This window comes from Lactuca virosa, chromosome 9 (genome assembly GCF_052849685.1).
Source record: "Lactuca virosa cultivar CGN04683 chromosome 9, Lactuca_virosa_CGN04683_v6, whole genome shotgun sequence".
NCBI lineage: Eukaryota > Viridiplantae > Streptophyta > Magnoliopsida > Asterales > Asteraceae > Lactuca > Lactuca virosa.
In genome coordinates, this window is record NC_136434.1 from 64,654,433 (window position 1) to 64,667,225 (window position 12,793).

Sequence of the window (12,793 nt, forward strand, 5' to 3'; positions counted from 1 at the left end):
AGTAGAGAAGTAGATATGTAAAATTGGGTTCGGTGCAAAGCGGTCATTTAGTTGATATTGCAACAAAATTGTAAATATGGTGACATAACTCAGAAAAAAAAATTGGTGTCCAAATTGAAATTTTGAGACAATATAGTGACTTTATTGCAATTTGGGAAAAATGATAATCAAGAGAACATGAATAACCAGTTATTTGGTTGATATTGCAACAAAAATGTAAATATAGTGACATAATTGAGAAAAAAATCGGTATCAAAATCAAAATTTTATAATAATATAATGACTTTCTTACGATTTACCTTTTGACTAACATAATAAACCTTGGACGAACTAAAATGGCACATGACTTCATAAATTTAGACGACTAAATGACTATTATTAGAGATCACATTGATCGAATAGCTAACGATCTATGCTAACGTGGATTTCTCTCTCATCTTGTAAAACTCGTATGATACTCACAAAATACTTGTATATAAAAATACTAAAAAAAAATGGGTTGAAAAGAGAAAAACAAAAAGTGAAAGGTGCAGATTGCAATTAGCCCAATTTTACAAAGGGATATATACACTAAAGTTTCAATATTTTCATCGATTTGACAAGAAAGTCCTAAATTTTATTTTTTGACAGTAAAGTCCAAATTACCGGCAGTTTTTGACACTTTTACCCTTTTTTCCCGGTTAGCCGGTAATTAGGACTTTTTTGTCAAATCGTTGAAAATATTAGGACTTTAGTGTATATCTCATTTTTTTGTCAGAAATTTAATGGTATGATACTCTTTAAGCATAAGAGTTATTAAAATCTTCTCTAGTTAGCCAGATCCTATTGAAATCCTTAACATTTGCTTCTTGTTAAATCGTTTTTTTTAATCTCAACAAACCGACATTGAAAAAAATGAAGATAATCAAGAAAGAAAGAAATAACCAGGGTTGTGTTGGCTTTTTGCAGACCCAAAAATGGAGAAATAAGAAACCGAAAAAAGCGAAATTCCCCTGGCTTTATTCAAACACAAACAACACATGCCTAGTCAAAAGGGTGTGAATGTGGAGAAGGGAAAGAAGGGCAATTTCGTTTTTTTCGATTTCCTATTTCTCCACTTTTGGGACTACAAAAAGCCAACACAACCCTGGTTCTTTCTTTCTTGATTATCTCAATTTTTTTCAATGTCGGTTTGTTGAGGTTAAAAAAACGATTTAACAAGAAGCAAACGTTAAGGATTTCAATAGAATCTAGCTGATTAGAGAAGGTTTCAATAACTCTTATGCTTAAAGAGTATCATACCATTAAATTTCTAACCAAAAAAAAATTATATATACACTAAAGTCCAAATATTTTTAACGATTTGACAAGAAAGTCCTAAACTTTATTTTTTTGACAGTAAAGTCCTAATTGACGATTTGACAAGAAATTCCTAAACTTTATTTTTTTGACAAAAAAGTCATAATTACCGGCTAACCGGGAAAAAAGGATAAAAGTGTCAAAAACTGCCGATAATTTGGATTTTACTGTCAAAAAAATAAAATATGAGACTTTCTTGTCAAATCTATGAAAATATTATATCCCTTTTACAAACAGTAAAATACTAGGGATTTTTCAAATTCCTTTTGACAAAACCGATTGGAATCTTGTTTTTGAATAAACTGTCGGTCTGGGTTTTCATTCAAATTGTTTTCCCATAGTTTATGCAAACGAAGAATTAGGAGTAGAAGATCTCACATTGTTTTTTCCCCAATCTTCTGCATTTCTGTTAAATTAGGGTTGTATTGCGAGTAAACCCTAACCCAAAAAAAGCTAGAAGTTAGAAAGTAAACGAGATGAAGAGAGTGTTTGGTGTTAAGAAAGACAAAGAACCTCCTCCTTCCCTCAACGAAGCATCGGATCGGGTATTGTTTCTCTTATTCCATGTATTGTATTTGCCGGACATGTTTAATTTGGTTTCTATAGTTGTATCACATCATTTTCATGTGTATCCGTTTTCGCTTTTTTGTACTGTATTGTGATTATGTTTACAATTGTGGATTGATACTTCATTTTGGTTGTCAATGTATTACTGAAAGAGGCTTGAGAGTTTACTTCCTAGAACCTGTTGATTATGCTGTTCATTGTGATTTAATTGAGCTATTGAGGCTATGCATATCTGTTTCTTAAGCTACTGTGAAAGTTTGTGATGTAGAACGTATCTAAGAAAAACATTGAACTATTGTGGATTTTCATTTATACATGAGTTAGGGCATTTTGAGGCATCCCTCCATAGATAACCTAAGGCATCACATAATCAAACATGAGCATGAATATAAATATGAACATGAATATGTTAGTTGGATAAGCATACGTCATTCCTTTAAGTTAATATTGCATTTTTAATTGGATTGGATGGATTATATATGATGGACATGGAGCTGTTTTAAGGTTGTCTTAACTCCTGCTGATTAAGATTAAGTGTATTTGTATGTAGCTCTTAATCTTGTATTTGAATATCCTTTAGATCTATACTATTTTTTTCTGTTCCAAGTTCTAACTATATACAAATAGAAGCCTGATTATGTTTTTAGTGCTTATTTAGATCAATAAAAGAGGTGAGTCAGTGGATGAGAAAATCAAGCAACTTGATGGTGAACTTGCTCGATATAAAGAGCAGATCAAAAGAACTCGTCCGGGTCCCACTCAAGAAGCTGTAAAAGCTCGTGCAATGAGAATTCTTAAGCAAAAACGAATGTAGGTGTCACACCTCATATCATATAACATGATGAACATCATTTTTATATAAGTCACTTACTTCATTTTTATTTATTTTTGTTAGGTATGAAGGGCAACGTGACATGCTATACAACCAAACTTTTAATCTAGATCAAGTCGCATTTGCTTCTGAGGGTATCAAAGATGCTCAACAAACAGTATGTTCCACAAAAATCTAAATTAATCGTTATTCATACACTTGGCTTTTGTTTGATTTTAATTTTACCATGGATAAATAAATATAAAACATTATCCGTGTGAAATATTGTAGCTCTTGTGAATTGTGATAGATATAAATTACTTTTGTTGTTAGCGCCGTGTTGGAAATAGTTCAAAGCATGCAGGGTGGAGCTTTTTCTGTCCTCTGGTTGGAAGTTGCTGCCTACCTCCGTGAGGTAGTGGATTGATTATTCTAGGGAACGATTTTTCCTGAATAATATGTCATATCATATCATATCATATGTGTGTGAATTGTGAAAACATAAACATATGCCTTAAAAGCCTACATATTTTGGTTTTATGAATCAAATATCCTTGTTTCAGTTACTGATTGATTCGTATTATCCAGATGTCGGCTTTGAAATCAGCAAACAAAGAGTTGAAAGGAATGATGAAGACTGTAAAGATTCAGGACTTTGATGTTAGTATACTATACTGTTTTGAAATTATCTTATTTATTAGAATTAGAGTTAGATAATATATATCTAAATGGTGTATTCTTTTAAAGAACTTGCAAGATGACATGATGGAGTTGATGGATGTTAGCAATGAAATACAAGAGTCTCTTGGTAGAAGCTATAGCGTGCCTGATGACATTGATGAAGAAGATCTCATGGGTGGTAAGTCTAATTATTATCACTGTCAACTGTCTACTGTCTATTGTCTACTGTTGACTACTTTGAGAATATACGAGTTAAATTAAATGCTTGCAATTCAGAACTTGATGCATTGGAGGCAGACATGGGGCTGGAAACAGATGGTGAAGGTGTACCTTCATATCTTCAACCTGACAATGAATCCGATTTTAATGAAGAGCTCAACTTGCCTTCAGCTCCCTCTGGGCATGCAATAACATCCCGCATTGTTAAGGTTAGTATTTTTTTTTACCAATGTTTTTTTAAGTATGCAAATTAAGGTCATTTTTGTCATTTTATCTAATGTTTTACAGGCCGAGGATGAATTTGGTTTGCCTCAAGTCCCGCGTGCATCTTTACGTGGTTAGATGATATGGTGCAAAAACCATCATGATGATTACTTGATGTATTTGCATGACTTTTAAACTATTGCTTGTATTCTTTTTAGTTGATTTAAGTTTTTGAATTTTTTACCTATTAGATCCCATGTTAAAACTACACATATAGGTAGATTTAACTATTTGACTGGCCTACAGTTGATTAAAATAACTAGATGTGACAAAATACATAGGTCGAAACAGATTGGGATTGAGGTGTTACAACAAGAAACATTTGGCTAAATTGTTTTTCAACTTGCCCTCTTGTTCAAAATAAAGTATTAGATTTTCGTCTATGTTCCAAGTAGAATGACTTTTGTTTTACAATGACCATAAAGAAAACTTTACAATGACCACAAGTAATAACCAAACTTGTAATTAGAAAAACTTTTGGGACCAAAAATACAGAAATCAGCTGTACTTGAAAACCAAAAATATAGTTTACTCTTTGTAATATTAAAGAACGATCCGTTGAACTCATAAAAAAATTAACAAGCACAAATTTTAAGGTACAACTATTAATCAAAAAACCCTTTCTAATAATGTAAAACTGAAATAACATGCAGAACGAATTGAATTTGACCATACATTCAAAAGTAGATAAATCTGACCACACAACACCTTGTCTTGTTCACAAAACGTGTGTTTGTGTGTGTATATATGTATGTCATTGCATAACTTATCTTACATTCAAAATGAAACACAATATAAGTCCTTGATAATAAATATATATTCTTCTTGGGAAAAAAACTAGTTATAAGTCGAATTCCCAACAAAATGGATCTCACAAGACCTTGAAGCCCTTGGAAACTTCAACAACTGCGCACACAACCTCATTTCTCCCTTGGGGTGCAAGCTTTCAGAAGTGATTATTGTTAGTGTCTTCAAAACCTCCGAGTTCCCCAACATGTATTCTAGGAATTGTAAATCCCACTTCCGTCCCTCGCATCTTTTAAATTTCAAGGTTGTAAGTTTTGAAAGCATACAAGTGGGAATTTGTTGAGGCTCAATCCAACAAAATTCTTCAGGCTATTGAGAAGAACCAAATGTTATGTTATGTGTGGAAAAGAAGGTAGAAAGCATAGAATAAAACATGTGATCAAAGGTTCGAAACAACGCAATTACCTCATCGATACATAAATGCTCCAACTCACAAGAGTTTTCAAGAACATGAAACATTGACAACCATCGAGAACATGAACCCTTCAACTCCAATCGCTTCAAATTGAGAAACTTGGGCAGAGGTGAATTCAATGGAATTGGTAGCTTCAACAAAAGACATGGTGTTGAATGGATGAAAACGACAATTCTTTGAAGTGTAAGGATCATAACAAAAAAATAAATCAAAAGTTGAACATGGCATGCTCCTAATTGAAAGGAAACTTACATCGATATTTGAAGTGGACCATGAAAGTGATTTGGCTTCACTTATTCCTTTTAGAAGCTCACTCATCAAATGACTAAATCTTATTTCATAAAAAGAAAAAGTTGCCTCAACTAGATTTGACAAATCTTTCATCACAAATAGTGAACACAAGACCCCACCAACAAGGAAGTATTCAAGATTAGGGACATTCAAAACAACTTTGTTGATAACTGATAAGCATTTGCGTGTTCTTAGTTCCAACCGCTTCAAAGTAGGAATATTGAAATTGTATTCTTCTTCATCATCGCGCCATGCTACTTCTAAAAATAAACTTTCAAGTGTCGGGGAGCCATTGATGAGTATAAATGCATTGGTACAAGGTTTGCCATTAACACTGATTTCAAGGGTTTTTAGACAAGGAAGTATGACCGGAGATGGAACGTTAAAAACATCAGGATCATTACAATTCACAATTAATCTTAATTTTGTGAGTCTCTTGCAAGTGAACAATCTTAGAGGCAACTCAAGAAGCTTGACTTGTATGTCAATCTCACGAACATTTAACCTAATTGCTTCATTAATCCACTTTGACACGTTTGACTTTCGAACCCAATTGTCAGAAAAGTGTAAGCGGAATACTTCAATGTGGGATGTTTTGTAAAGCTCCAATACCGAGTCTACAAATTTTGATAAGGGATCTCTATCAAGTATGTAGGGATAATCATTGAAGGCAAGCTTCTTGAGCAACATCCAAGTGTATCTCCATTTTTTTGATAAAATGCTAGTTTGCACTGCTAATCTTATAGGAATGAGAGAGAGTATATGTGAAATAATCTCTTCAGGCAAGCAAGTAAGCCTATCTACATTTTCACTTATGGAACTCATCTTCTTCAGACCACCTAATAATTCAAACAAACAAACTTCAGAATCCTCTCAAGACCTATTTTGTTACATTTATATCAAATTTAGCACTTTCCAGATACAGATTTCACAGCAAATCCATCAATCCAGGGCTGTCATAAAGGTCTTTTAATTAGGATCCAAATATTTGTTATATAGTGGCGCAGTATCTTATTCACTCAAGAAAATCTATTTTATTTAAAACTGTAGAAAATTCAGCTGTTTAATAGCAAACCAACACTTCGATTCAACGTAAACTAGGGTTAAGTTGGATGATGCAAACCTGATTAATGGATGATTTTCACCTGCAATTGAAAAATTCGGATTTGAAAGTATATCTGCAAATATCGATTGATGTAAGGAGTTGGGATCTTTTTACGTGAAATTGGAAGTAATTAGCTTAGGAATCCAATGATTATTTGGAAGTTCCAAAGCTCAAAAAGGCCTGATTCAAAAACGGACAGAAAGAAGCAAACAAAGGTTATTTCATAAAAAGAAAAAGTTGCCTTAACTTTTTATATTTTTTTAAGTATTTTTTTTCAAGCATTTTAATTAGAGACTTTTAATTATTGATCATAGCTTCTTGTCAAACTAAGAGCATCTTATAATTTATTTGTGGGATAACGACGTAACGAACTTTTAATTTTATTTATATTTAGTCACTGAATTTTTTTTGCTTGATTTATCCTTGAATTATTTAAAATTATTAACAATTTACTCTTATGACCGATTACAACCGGTCATAAGGGTAAAATATGAACAATTTCAAATAATTCATAATGGTGAAATGTGAAACCGATCATAAGGGTAAAGTGTAAACAATTTCAAATAGTTCAAAGATAAATTAAGCACAAAAAAGCTTTAGTTACTAAATATGAATAAAGTTGAAAGTTTGTTACCATTTCAAGTTATTAGCTATTTTTGTAATCATTTCTTAGTTTATTTTGCCTATTGGTAGCAATTACTTAAATTAATAACTTTGATTTCAATCACTGTGTTTGTTTATGTTATGTTTGCATCATTGAGTATTTTGTAATTTGGAGGCATCCGTTTTTAGAGAAACCTTCTGATGAGGGCAGAAGGATAATCATTTAGATTTCCTTTCTGGTTGTTCTATCTTTATTCCATTAGGTAGTCAAAAGCTTTTGGATCTATATATCTCATATTTTAGCTTCATTATCTATTATTGCATTTTGGTTTCAATCAAGTTAGTTTCTATTGCAAATAAAATGACCATTCACTTTGAACATACAAAAAACCAATTACAATAATCTCAAATAATAAATAAACTTGTAATTAGAAAACTTTTTGAGACAAAAAATGCAGAAATCAGCAATACTTGAATCCAGAATTATAATTTACTTTTTGAAGTTTTAAAGAACAATCCATCGAACTCCTAAAATGTCAACCAACACATAGTTTAAAGTTTAACTATCAATCAAAAATCCTTTCTAATAATGTAAAATTGAAATAACATGCGGAACATTTCCATAGATATCTTGTAACTATCAAAAAAATGTATATATACACTTGAATGTCATTGCATAACTTATCTCCCACGCAAAATGAAACATACACAATATAAGTCATTGCATAATACATATATACATACATTCTTCTTAGGACAAAAAACTAGTTACATGTAGAATGAGACCAATTCCCAACAAAATGAATCTCGCAAGACCTTGAAGCCCTAGGAAACTTTAACAACTGTGCACACAACCACATTTCTTTTTTCGGGGTCAAGCTTACAGAAGTGATGATTGTTAGTGTCTTCAAAACCTCAGAATTCCCCAAAATGTATTCTAGGAATTGTAAATCCCACTTCCTCCCCTTGCATTTTTTTAATTTCAAGGTTGTAAGTTTTGAAAGCATACAAGTGGGAATTGGTTGTGGCTCAATCCAACAAGATTCTTCAGGCTATTGAGAAGAACCAAATGTTATGTTATATGTGGGAAAAGAAGTTAGGAAGCATAGAATAAAACATGATAGAGTTGGAAACAACACGATTACCTCATCGATAGATAAATGTTCCAACTCAGAAGAGTTTTCAAGAACATGAAACATTGACAACCATCGAGAACATGAACCCTTCAACTCCATGTGTTTCAAATTAGGAAACTTAGGCAGAGGTGAATTCAATGGTACCTTCAACAAAAGACATGGTGTTCAATGGATGAAAACAAGAATCCTTTCAAGTGTACGAAGTTGTTATTTTTTTCTATTATGTTATCAAGTTATGTACGAGTAAAGTGGTTGAAAGATTAATGATGTATGTGTGGATAAAATTGCGTACATAATATATACTTTTTTATTTTTTATTTTTAGACCGAATAAATGGTATGAATGAGACCAAATTATCAGTTTGCCATTACATTTCAGTAAACAACTTACACAATATTCATCAATTTTAACCTAAGAGGAATTTGGAGAAAAAAAATAATACGAGAAAATATGTAAAGGATTGTTGTCTTAATACATTAAGCCAATTTCTTTTCACGTAACTCATTAAGTAATTATGTCCAAATTAAGTAAAAAAGAAACAACCATGTCAAGTAACAGTAACCAAGTATCTTAATTTTTCTACTCTAGGCCACTAAAAGTTTAATACTCCCTCCGTCCCAAAATTATTGTCCACAGACAAAAAAACACACAGATTAAGGAAACATTAATTACCATTATCTTTATTCAATAAAATGACAGTTTTGTCCTTACTTTACATTTAATGCTCCATTGAATGCAAAGTAATTCAAGGGATTTGGCTACAATTCTTTGACTTTAAGCCTAATTAAAAGGTGTGACGAAAGAAGAGAGTAATACATTGAAGTTTTTGAAAGAAACTTACATCAACTGTTGATGTGGACCATGAAAGTGAGTTAGCTCCACTCATTCCGTTTAGAAGATCAGTGTCACGAGTCGGTGTTCTAGAATCTTCCAGACCGATCAAGAAGATGGTAGAACAAGTAATAATCTACCATAAGTCCCTAGAACAACCTAGAAATCTCTAGGATGCAAAAGTATAGAATAGAATTGTGTAGAACTTTGTATATAGATAAGGATCTTGTAAGAACGATCTAGAATACTCAGGAATATACGAAATCTAGAAACTTCCCTTTGAGGAGGTGTAGGATGCCTATAAATAGGGGGAGGACTCATTTGTCCAAACCATCGAAGAAGTTCTCTTGTAAGAAGTTAAGTTGTATAAAGAAGCTCTTTTCTTAGAAGTGTTTATTGTCGTTTCTCTTGCTTCCTTTAATCGTTAATACATCGAAGCCATCAAAGTTAGCCTGACTTAGTCGGAGAAAACACTAAGTGGCACACGGTGATTGAAGCATCCCGTGACACGTGGTATCAGAGATAGAGTTCGTACAAGCAAGAGATCATGGCTACGGAAGGAGGAAGTAGTGAAGTCGCAAACGTGCCTCCTGTCGTCGAGGAGAAATGAAGAAAGTCCAGGAAGAGGGACCAATCGATAGATGCCTTGGCAAGCTTAGAGAACAAGCTTACAAGGACAGAGATTAACGTCGGTGAGATCCTTGAATGGAAGGATACCGTCGATCAGTTCGTTGCCGAGATAAGTGACACGAGCGATGGATTGAAGGAGACCATCGGTGTCATCAAGGGAGAAGTCCTTGGACTTATTAACACCCTGTGGAATGAGTTCCGTGAGAAGGTAGCTACTCTAGAAGCCGAAGTAAATTTGTGCAAAGCCGCAATTGCTGGAGGAGCAAGTACAAAGATGACGCCACATGCCGATGCACCTAAACCCCTGAAGTACGGAGGTAAGCGTGACCCTAAACTTCTTGAAGATTTTTTCTGGTCCGTAGAATGTTATTTCAATGCAATCGGGGTAAAGGATGATAAGCCTAAAATAGACACGGCCGTCCTATACCTATGTGAGAACGCCGCCCTATGGTGGAGGCGAAAGCATAACGACATAGAAAAAGGGCTATACACCATAGAGACCTGGGATGAGTTCAAAAGGCAACTCAAGAAGCAGTTTTGTCCCCATAACGTTGAAGATGTAGCAATGAAGAAGCTTCGGGGACTGAAACACATTGGGTCGATTAAAGATTATGTGGCAGAATTTACTGCTTTAATGCTTGAGTTGCCTGAATTACAAGAAAAAGACAAGTTATTTTATTTCCAAGATGGACTACAATCTTGGGCTTATAACGAGCTTAAGCGAAGGAATGTCCAAGACGTTGACGAAGCTATTGCTGTAGCGGAAGACCTTATGGACTTCCGAAGAGATGCACCGATTAGGAGGACTAGTGGGGGAGATAAAGCTGCACCAAGGTCGTCACCAAGGGACGATAGACCCGCTGTCAAACCCTCAACTTTCAAAGGAAAGGCGATCGAAGGAGGGACTCGTAAGGAGGTGGAGTGTTATTTATGTGACGGTCCCCATCTAATAAGAGATTGTCCCAAGAAGAAAAGTTTCAACGACATGGTCTTTGAAGATGAAAATGAAGAAGGGGACGAACATCAACTAAGCTCGATGCGTCTCCTCAATTCGGTGGCTAAGGAAGAGACAAAACCAAAGAAGGGAGGAGGTCTCATGTTCGTGAAGACTAAAATAAATGGAGAGACAACTAAAGCCCTAGTCGATACAGGTGCGTCTCATAACTTTCTTGCTGAAAATGAAGCCAAGAAAATGAATATTCAATACACCAAGGAGATAGGTTGGCTGAAAGCAGTAAATTCCCCATCCGAACCCATCCTTGGTGTCGCCCACAATGTGCCCATCGAGATAGGAGGATGGACAGGAATCATAGACTTAACGGTAGTCCCTATGGATGATTATTGCATGGTGCTTGGGATGGAATTCCTAGACGAAGCCCACCCTTTTTCATTTGAGGATCAAACCATGCGCCTCACCAAGGGATCCTCGATTCACATCGTTCCCTTAGAAAGAAGCAAGGCGAATTCCCGTATCATATCAGCCATGCAACTTAGCAAAGGCCTTCAGAGGGGCGAGGTGACATTCCTAGCCACATTAAAAGAAGAAGTCGATTTGCCGGAGATGGAAGTACCGAACGAAATCAAGAAGGTACTTGAGGAATTTAAAGAGGTAATGCCACCAGAACTACCCAAGAAACTACCACCACGAAGAGAGGTAGATCATGAGATAGAATTAGAACCAAGAGCAAGACCACCAGCATTGGGGCCTTACCGAATGGCACCACCGAAATTAGAAGAGCTAAGAAAACAGTTGAAGGAGTTACTAGACGCTGGCTTCATCAGACCTTCCAAAGCTCCGTTTGGCGCCCCAGTATTGTTCCAAAGGAAACATGACGGTAGTCTAAGAATGTGTATTGACTATCGAGCCTTGAATAAGGTAACCGTGATGAACAAGTACCCCATCCCCTTAGTAGCCGATCTCTTCGATCGGCTTACAAATGCTCGATGGTTCACAAAGTTAGATCTGCGATCGGGGTATTGGCAAGTTCGCATAGCAACAGGAGACGAGCCAAAGACAACATGTGTGACCACGTATGGATCATTTGAGTTCTTGGTCATGCCCTTTGGACTCACAAACGCACCGGCCACATTTTGCACCCTCATGAACAAAATCTTCCACCCGTTCTTGGATAAGTTCGTAGTAGTGTATCTAGACGACATCGTAGTCTACTCAGAAACGTTGGAGGAACACGTGGAGCATCTAAGATTGGTTTTTCAGTCATTAAAGGAAAACCAATTGTATGTGAAGATGGAGAAATGCACTTTTGCCCAACCCGACGTAACATTCCTTGGGCACAAGATTAAGGACGGGAAGATCTACATGGATGAAAGCAAAATAAAAGCAATTTCAGAGTGGGAACCACCTAAGAACGTGTCTGAACTACGATCGTTCCTAGGTCTGGTTAATTATTATCGAAGATTCATATCAGAATACTCGGCAAGGTCAGCTCCACTAATTGATCTACTTAAAAAGAAGGTCGCATGGGAGTGGACGGACAAGTGTCAAGAAACGTTTGAGGAGCTGAAGAAGGCCGTCATGAAAGAACCAATTCTAGCATTACCCAATTACTCGAAGCCGTTCCAGGTACAAACTGATGCCTCAGACTTTGCTATAGGCGGTGTTTTGTTACAAGAAGATCATCCGGTGGCGTACGAAAGTCGGAAACTTAATGAGACCAAGCGAAGGTATCCGATACATGATAAGGAGATGACAACGATTATACATTGCCTTTGAGTGTGGAGACATTATTTACTCGGGAATCGGTTTGTAATTCAAACTGACAATGTCGCTACAAGCTACTTTCAAAATCAGAAAAAGCTAAGTCCCACGCAAGCCCGTTGGCAATATTTCTTGGTTGAGTTTGATTATGTCATGGAGTATAAGCCAGGGAAGGCAAATGTCATCGCCGATGCTCTAAGTCGGAAAGTGGAATTGGCAACCATCTCTCGGGTAACCTACTCCTTTACTGATCGCATCAAAGAAGGAATAAGCCATGACCCGTTAACAAAAAGCTTAATGGAGATGGCTAAAGAAGGGAAGAGCCGAAAATTTTGGGTCGAAGATGGACTATTACTCACTGTCGGTAATCGAATGT

General features: G+C 35.5%; 3 protein-coding genes across 4 annotated transcripts; 2 read left to right on the forward strand and 1 right to left on the reverse strand.

Annotated features, from left to right (window-relative positions):
- Positions 1 to 1,615: 1,615 nt before the first annotated feature.
- On the forward strand, positions 1,616 to 4,070 carry LOC145137807 (vacuolar protein sorting-associated protein 60.2-like). 2 transcript variants are annotated; one of them, XM_079071944.1, is made up of 7 exons: positions 1,616 to 1,883; positions 2,553 to 2,715; positions 2,801 to 2,894; positions 3,305 to 3,376; positions 3,464 to 3,575; positions 3,674 to 3,825; positions 3,905 to 4,070. In XM_079071944.1, the coding sequence occupies exons 2-7, from the start codon at positions 2,690 to 2,692 to the stop codon at positions 3,956 to 3,958; spliced, it is 510 nt and encodes a 169-aa protein (XP_078928070.1). In that variant the 5' UTR covers positions 1,616 to 1,883; positions 2,553 to 2,689; the 3' UTR covers positions 3,959 to 4,070. The 2 variants fall into 2 exon arrangements, with proteins under 2 accessions (XP_078928070.1, XP_078928069.1); XM_079071943.1 differs by having other exon boundaries at positions 2,564 to 2,715.
- Positions 4,071 to 4,528: 458 nt separating this feature from the next.
- LOC145138613 (F-box protein At4g09920-like) lies at positions 4,529 to 6,717 on the reverse strand. Its single transcript, XM_079072669.1, has 4 exons — positions 6,517 to 6,717; positions 5,355 to 6,232; positions 5,093 to 5,233; positions 4,529 to 4,996 (listed from the first exon to the last, which is right to left on the reverse strand). The coding sequence occupies exons 2-4, from the start codon at positions 6,216 to 6,218 to the stop codon at positions 4,718 to 4,720; spliced, it is 1,284 nt and encodes a 427-aa protein (XP_078928795.1). The 5' UTR covers positions 6,219 to 6,232; positions 6,517 to 6,717; the 3' UTR covers positions 4,529 to 4,717.
- A 3,255-nt stretch (positions 6,718 to 9,972) lies between these two features.
- Positions 9,973 to 12,432, forward strand: LOC145139313 (uncharacterized). Its single transcript, XM_079073180.1, has one exon. It carries the CDS (start codon positions 9,973 to 9,975, stop codon positions 12,430 to 12,432), a length of 2,460 nt encoding a protein of 819 aa, XP_078929306.1.
- The last annotated feature ends 361 nt before the right edge of the window (positions 12,433 to 12,793 follow it).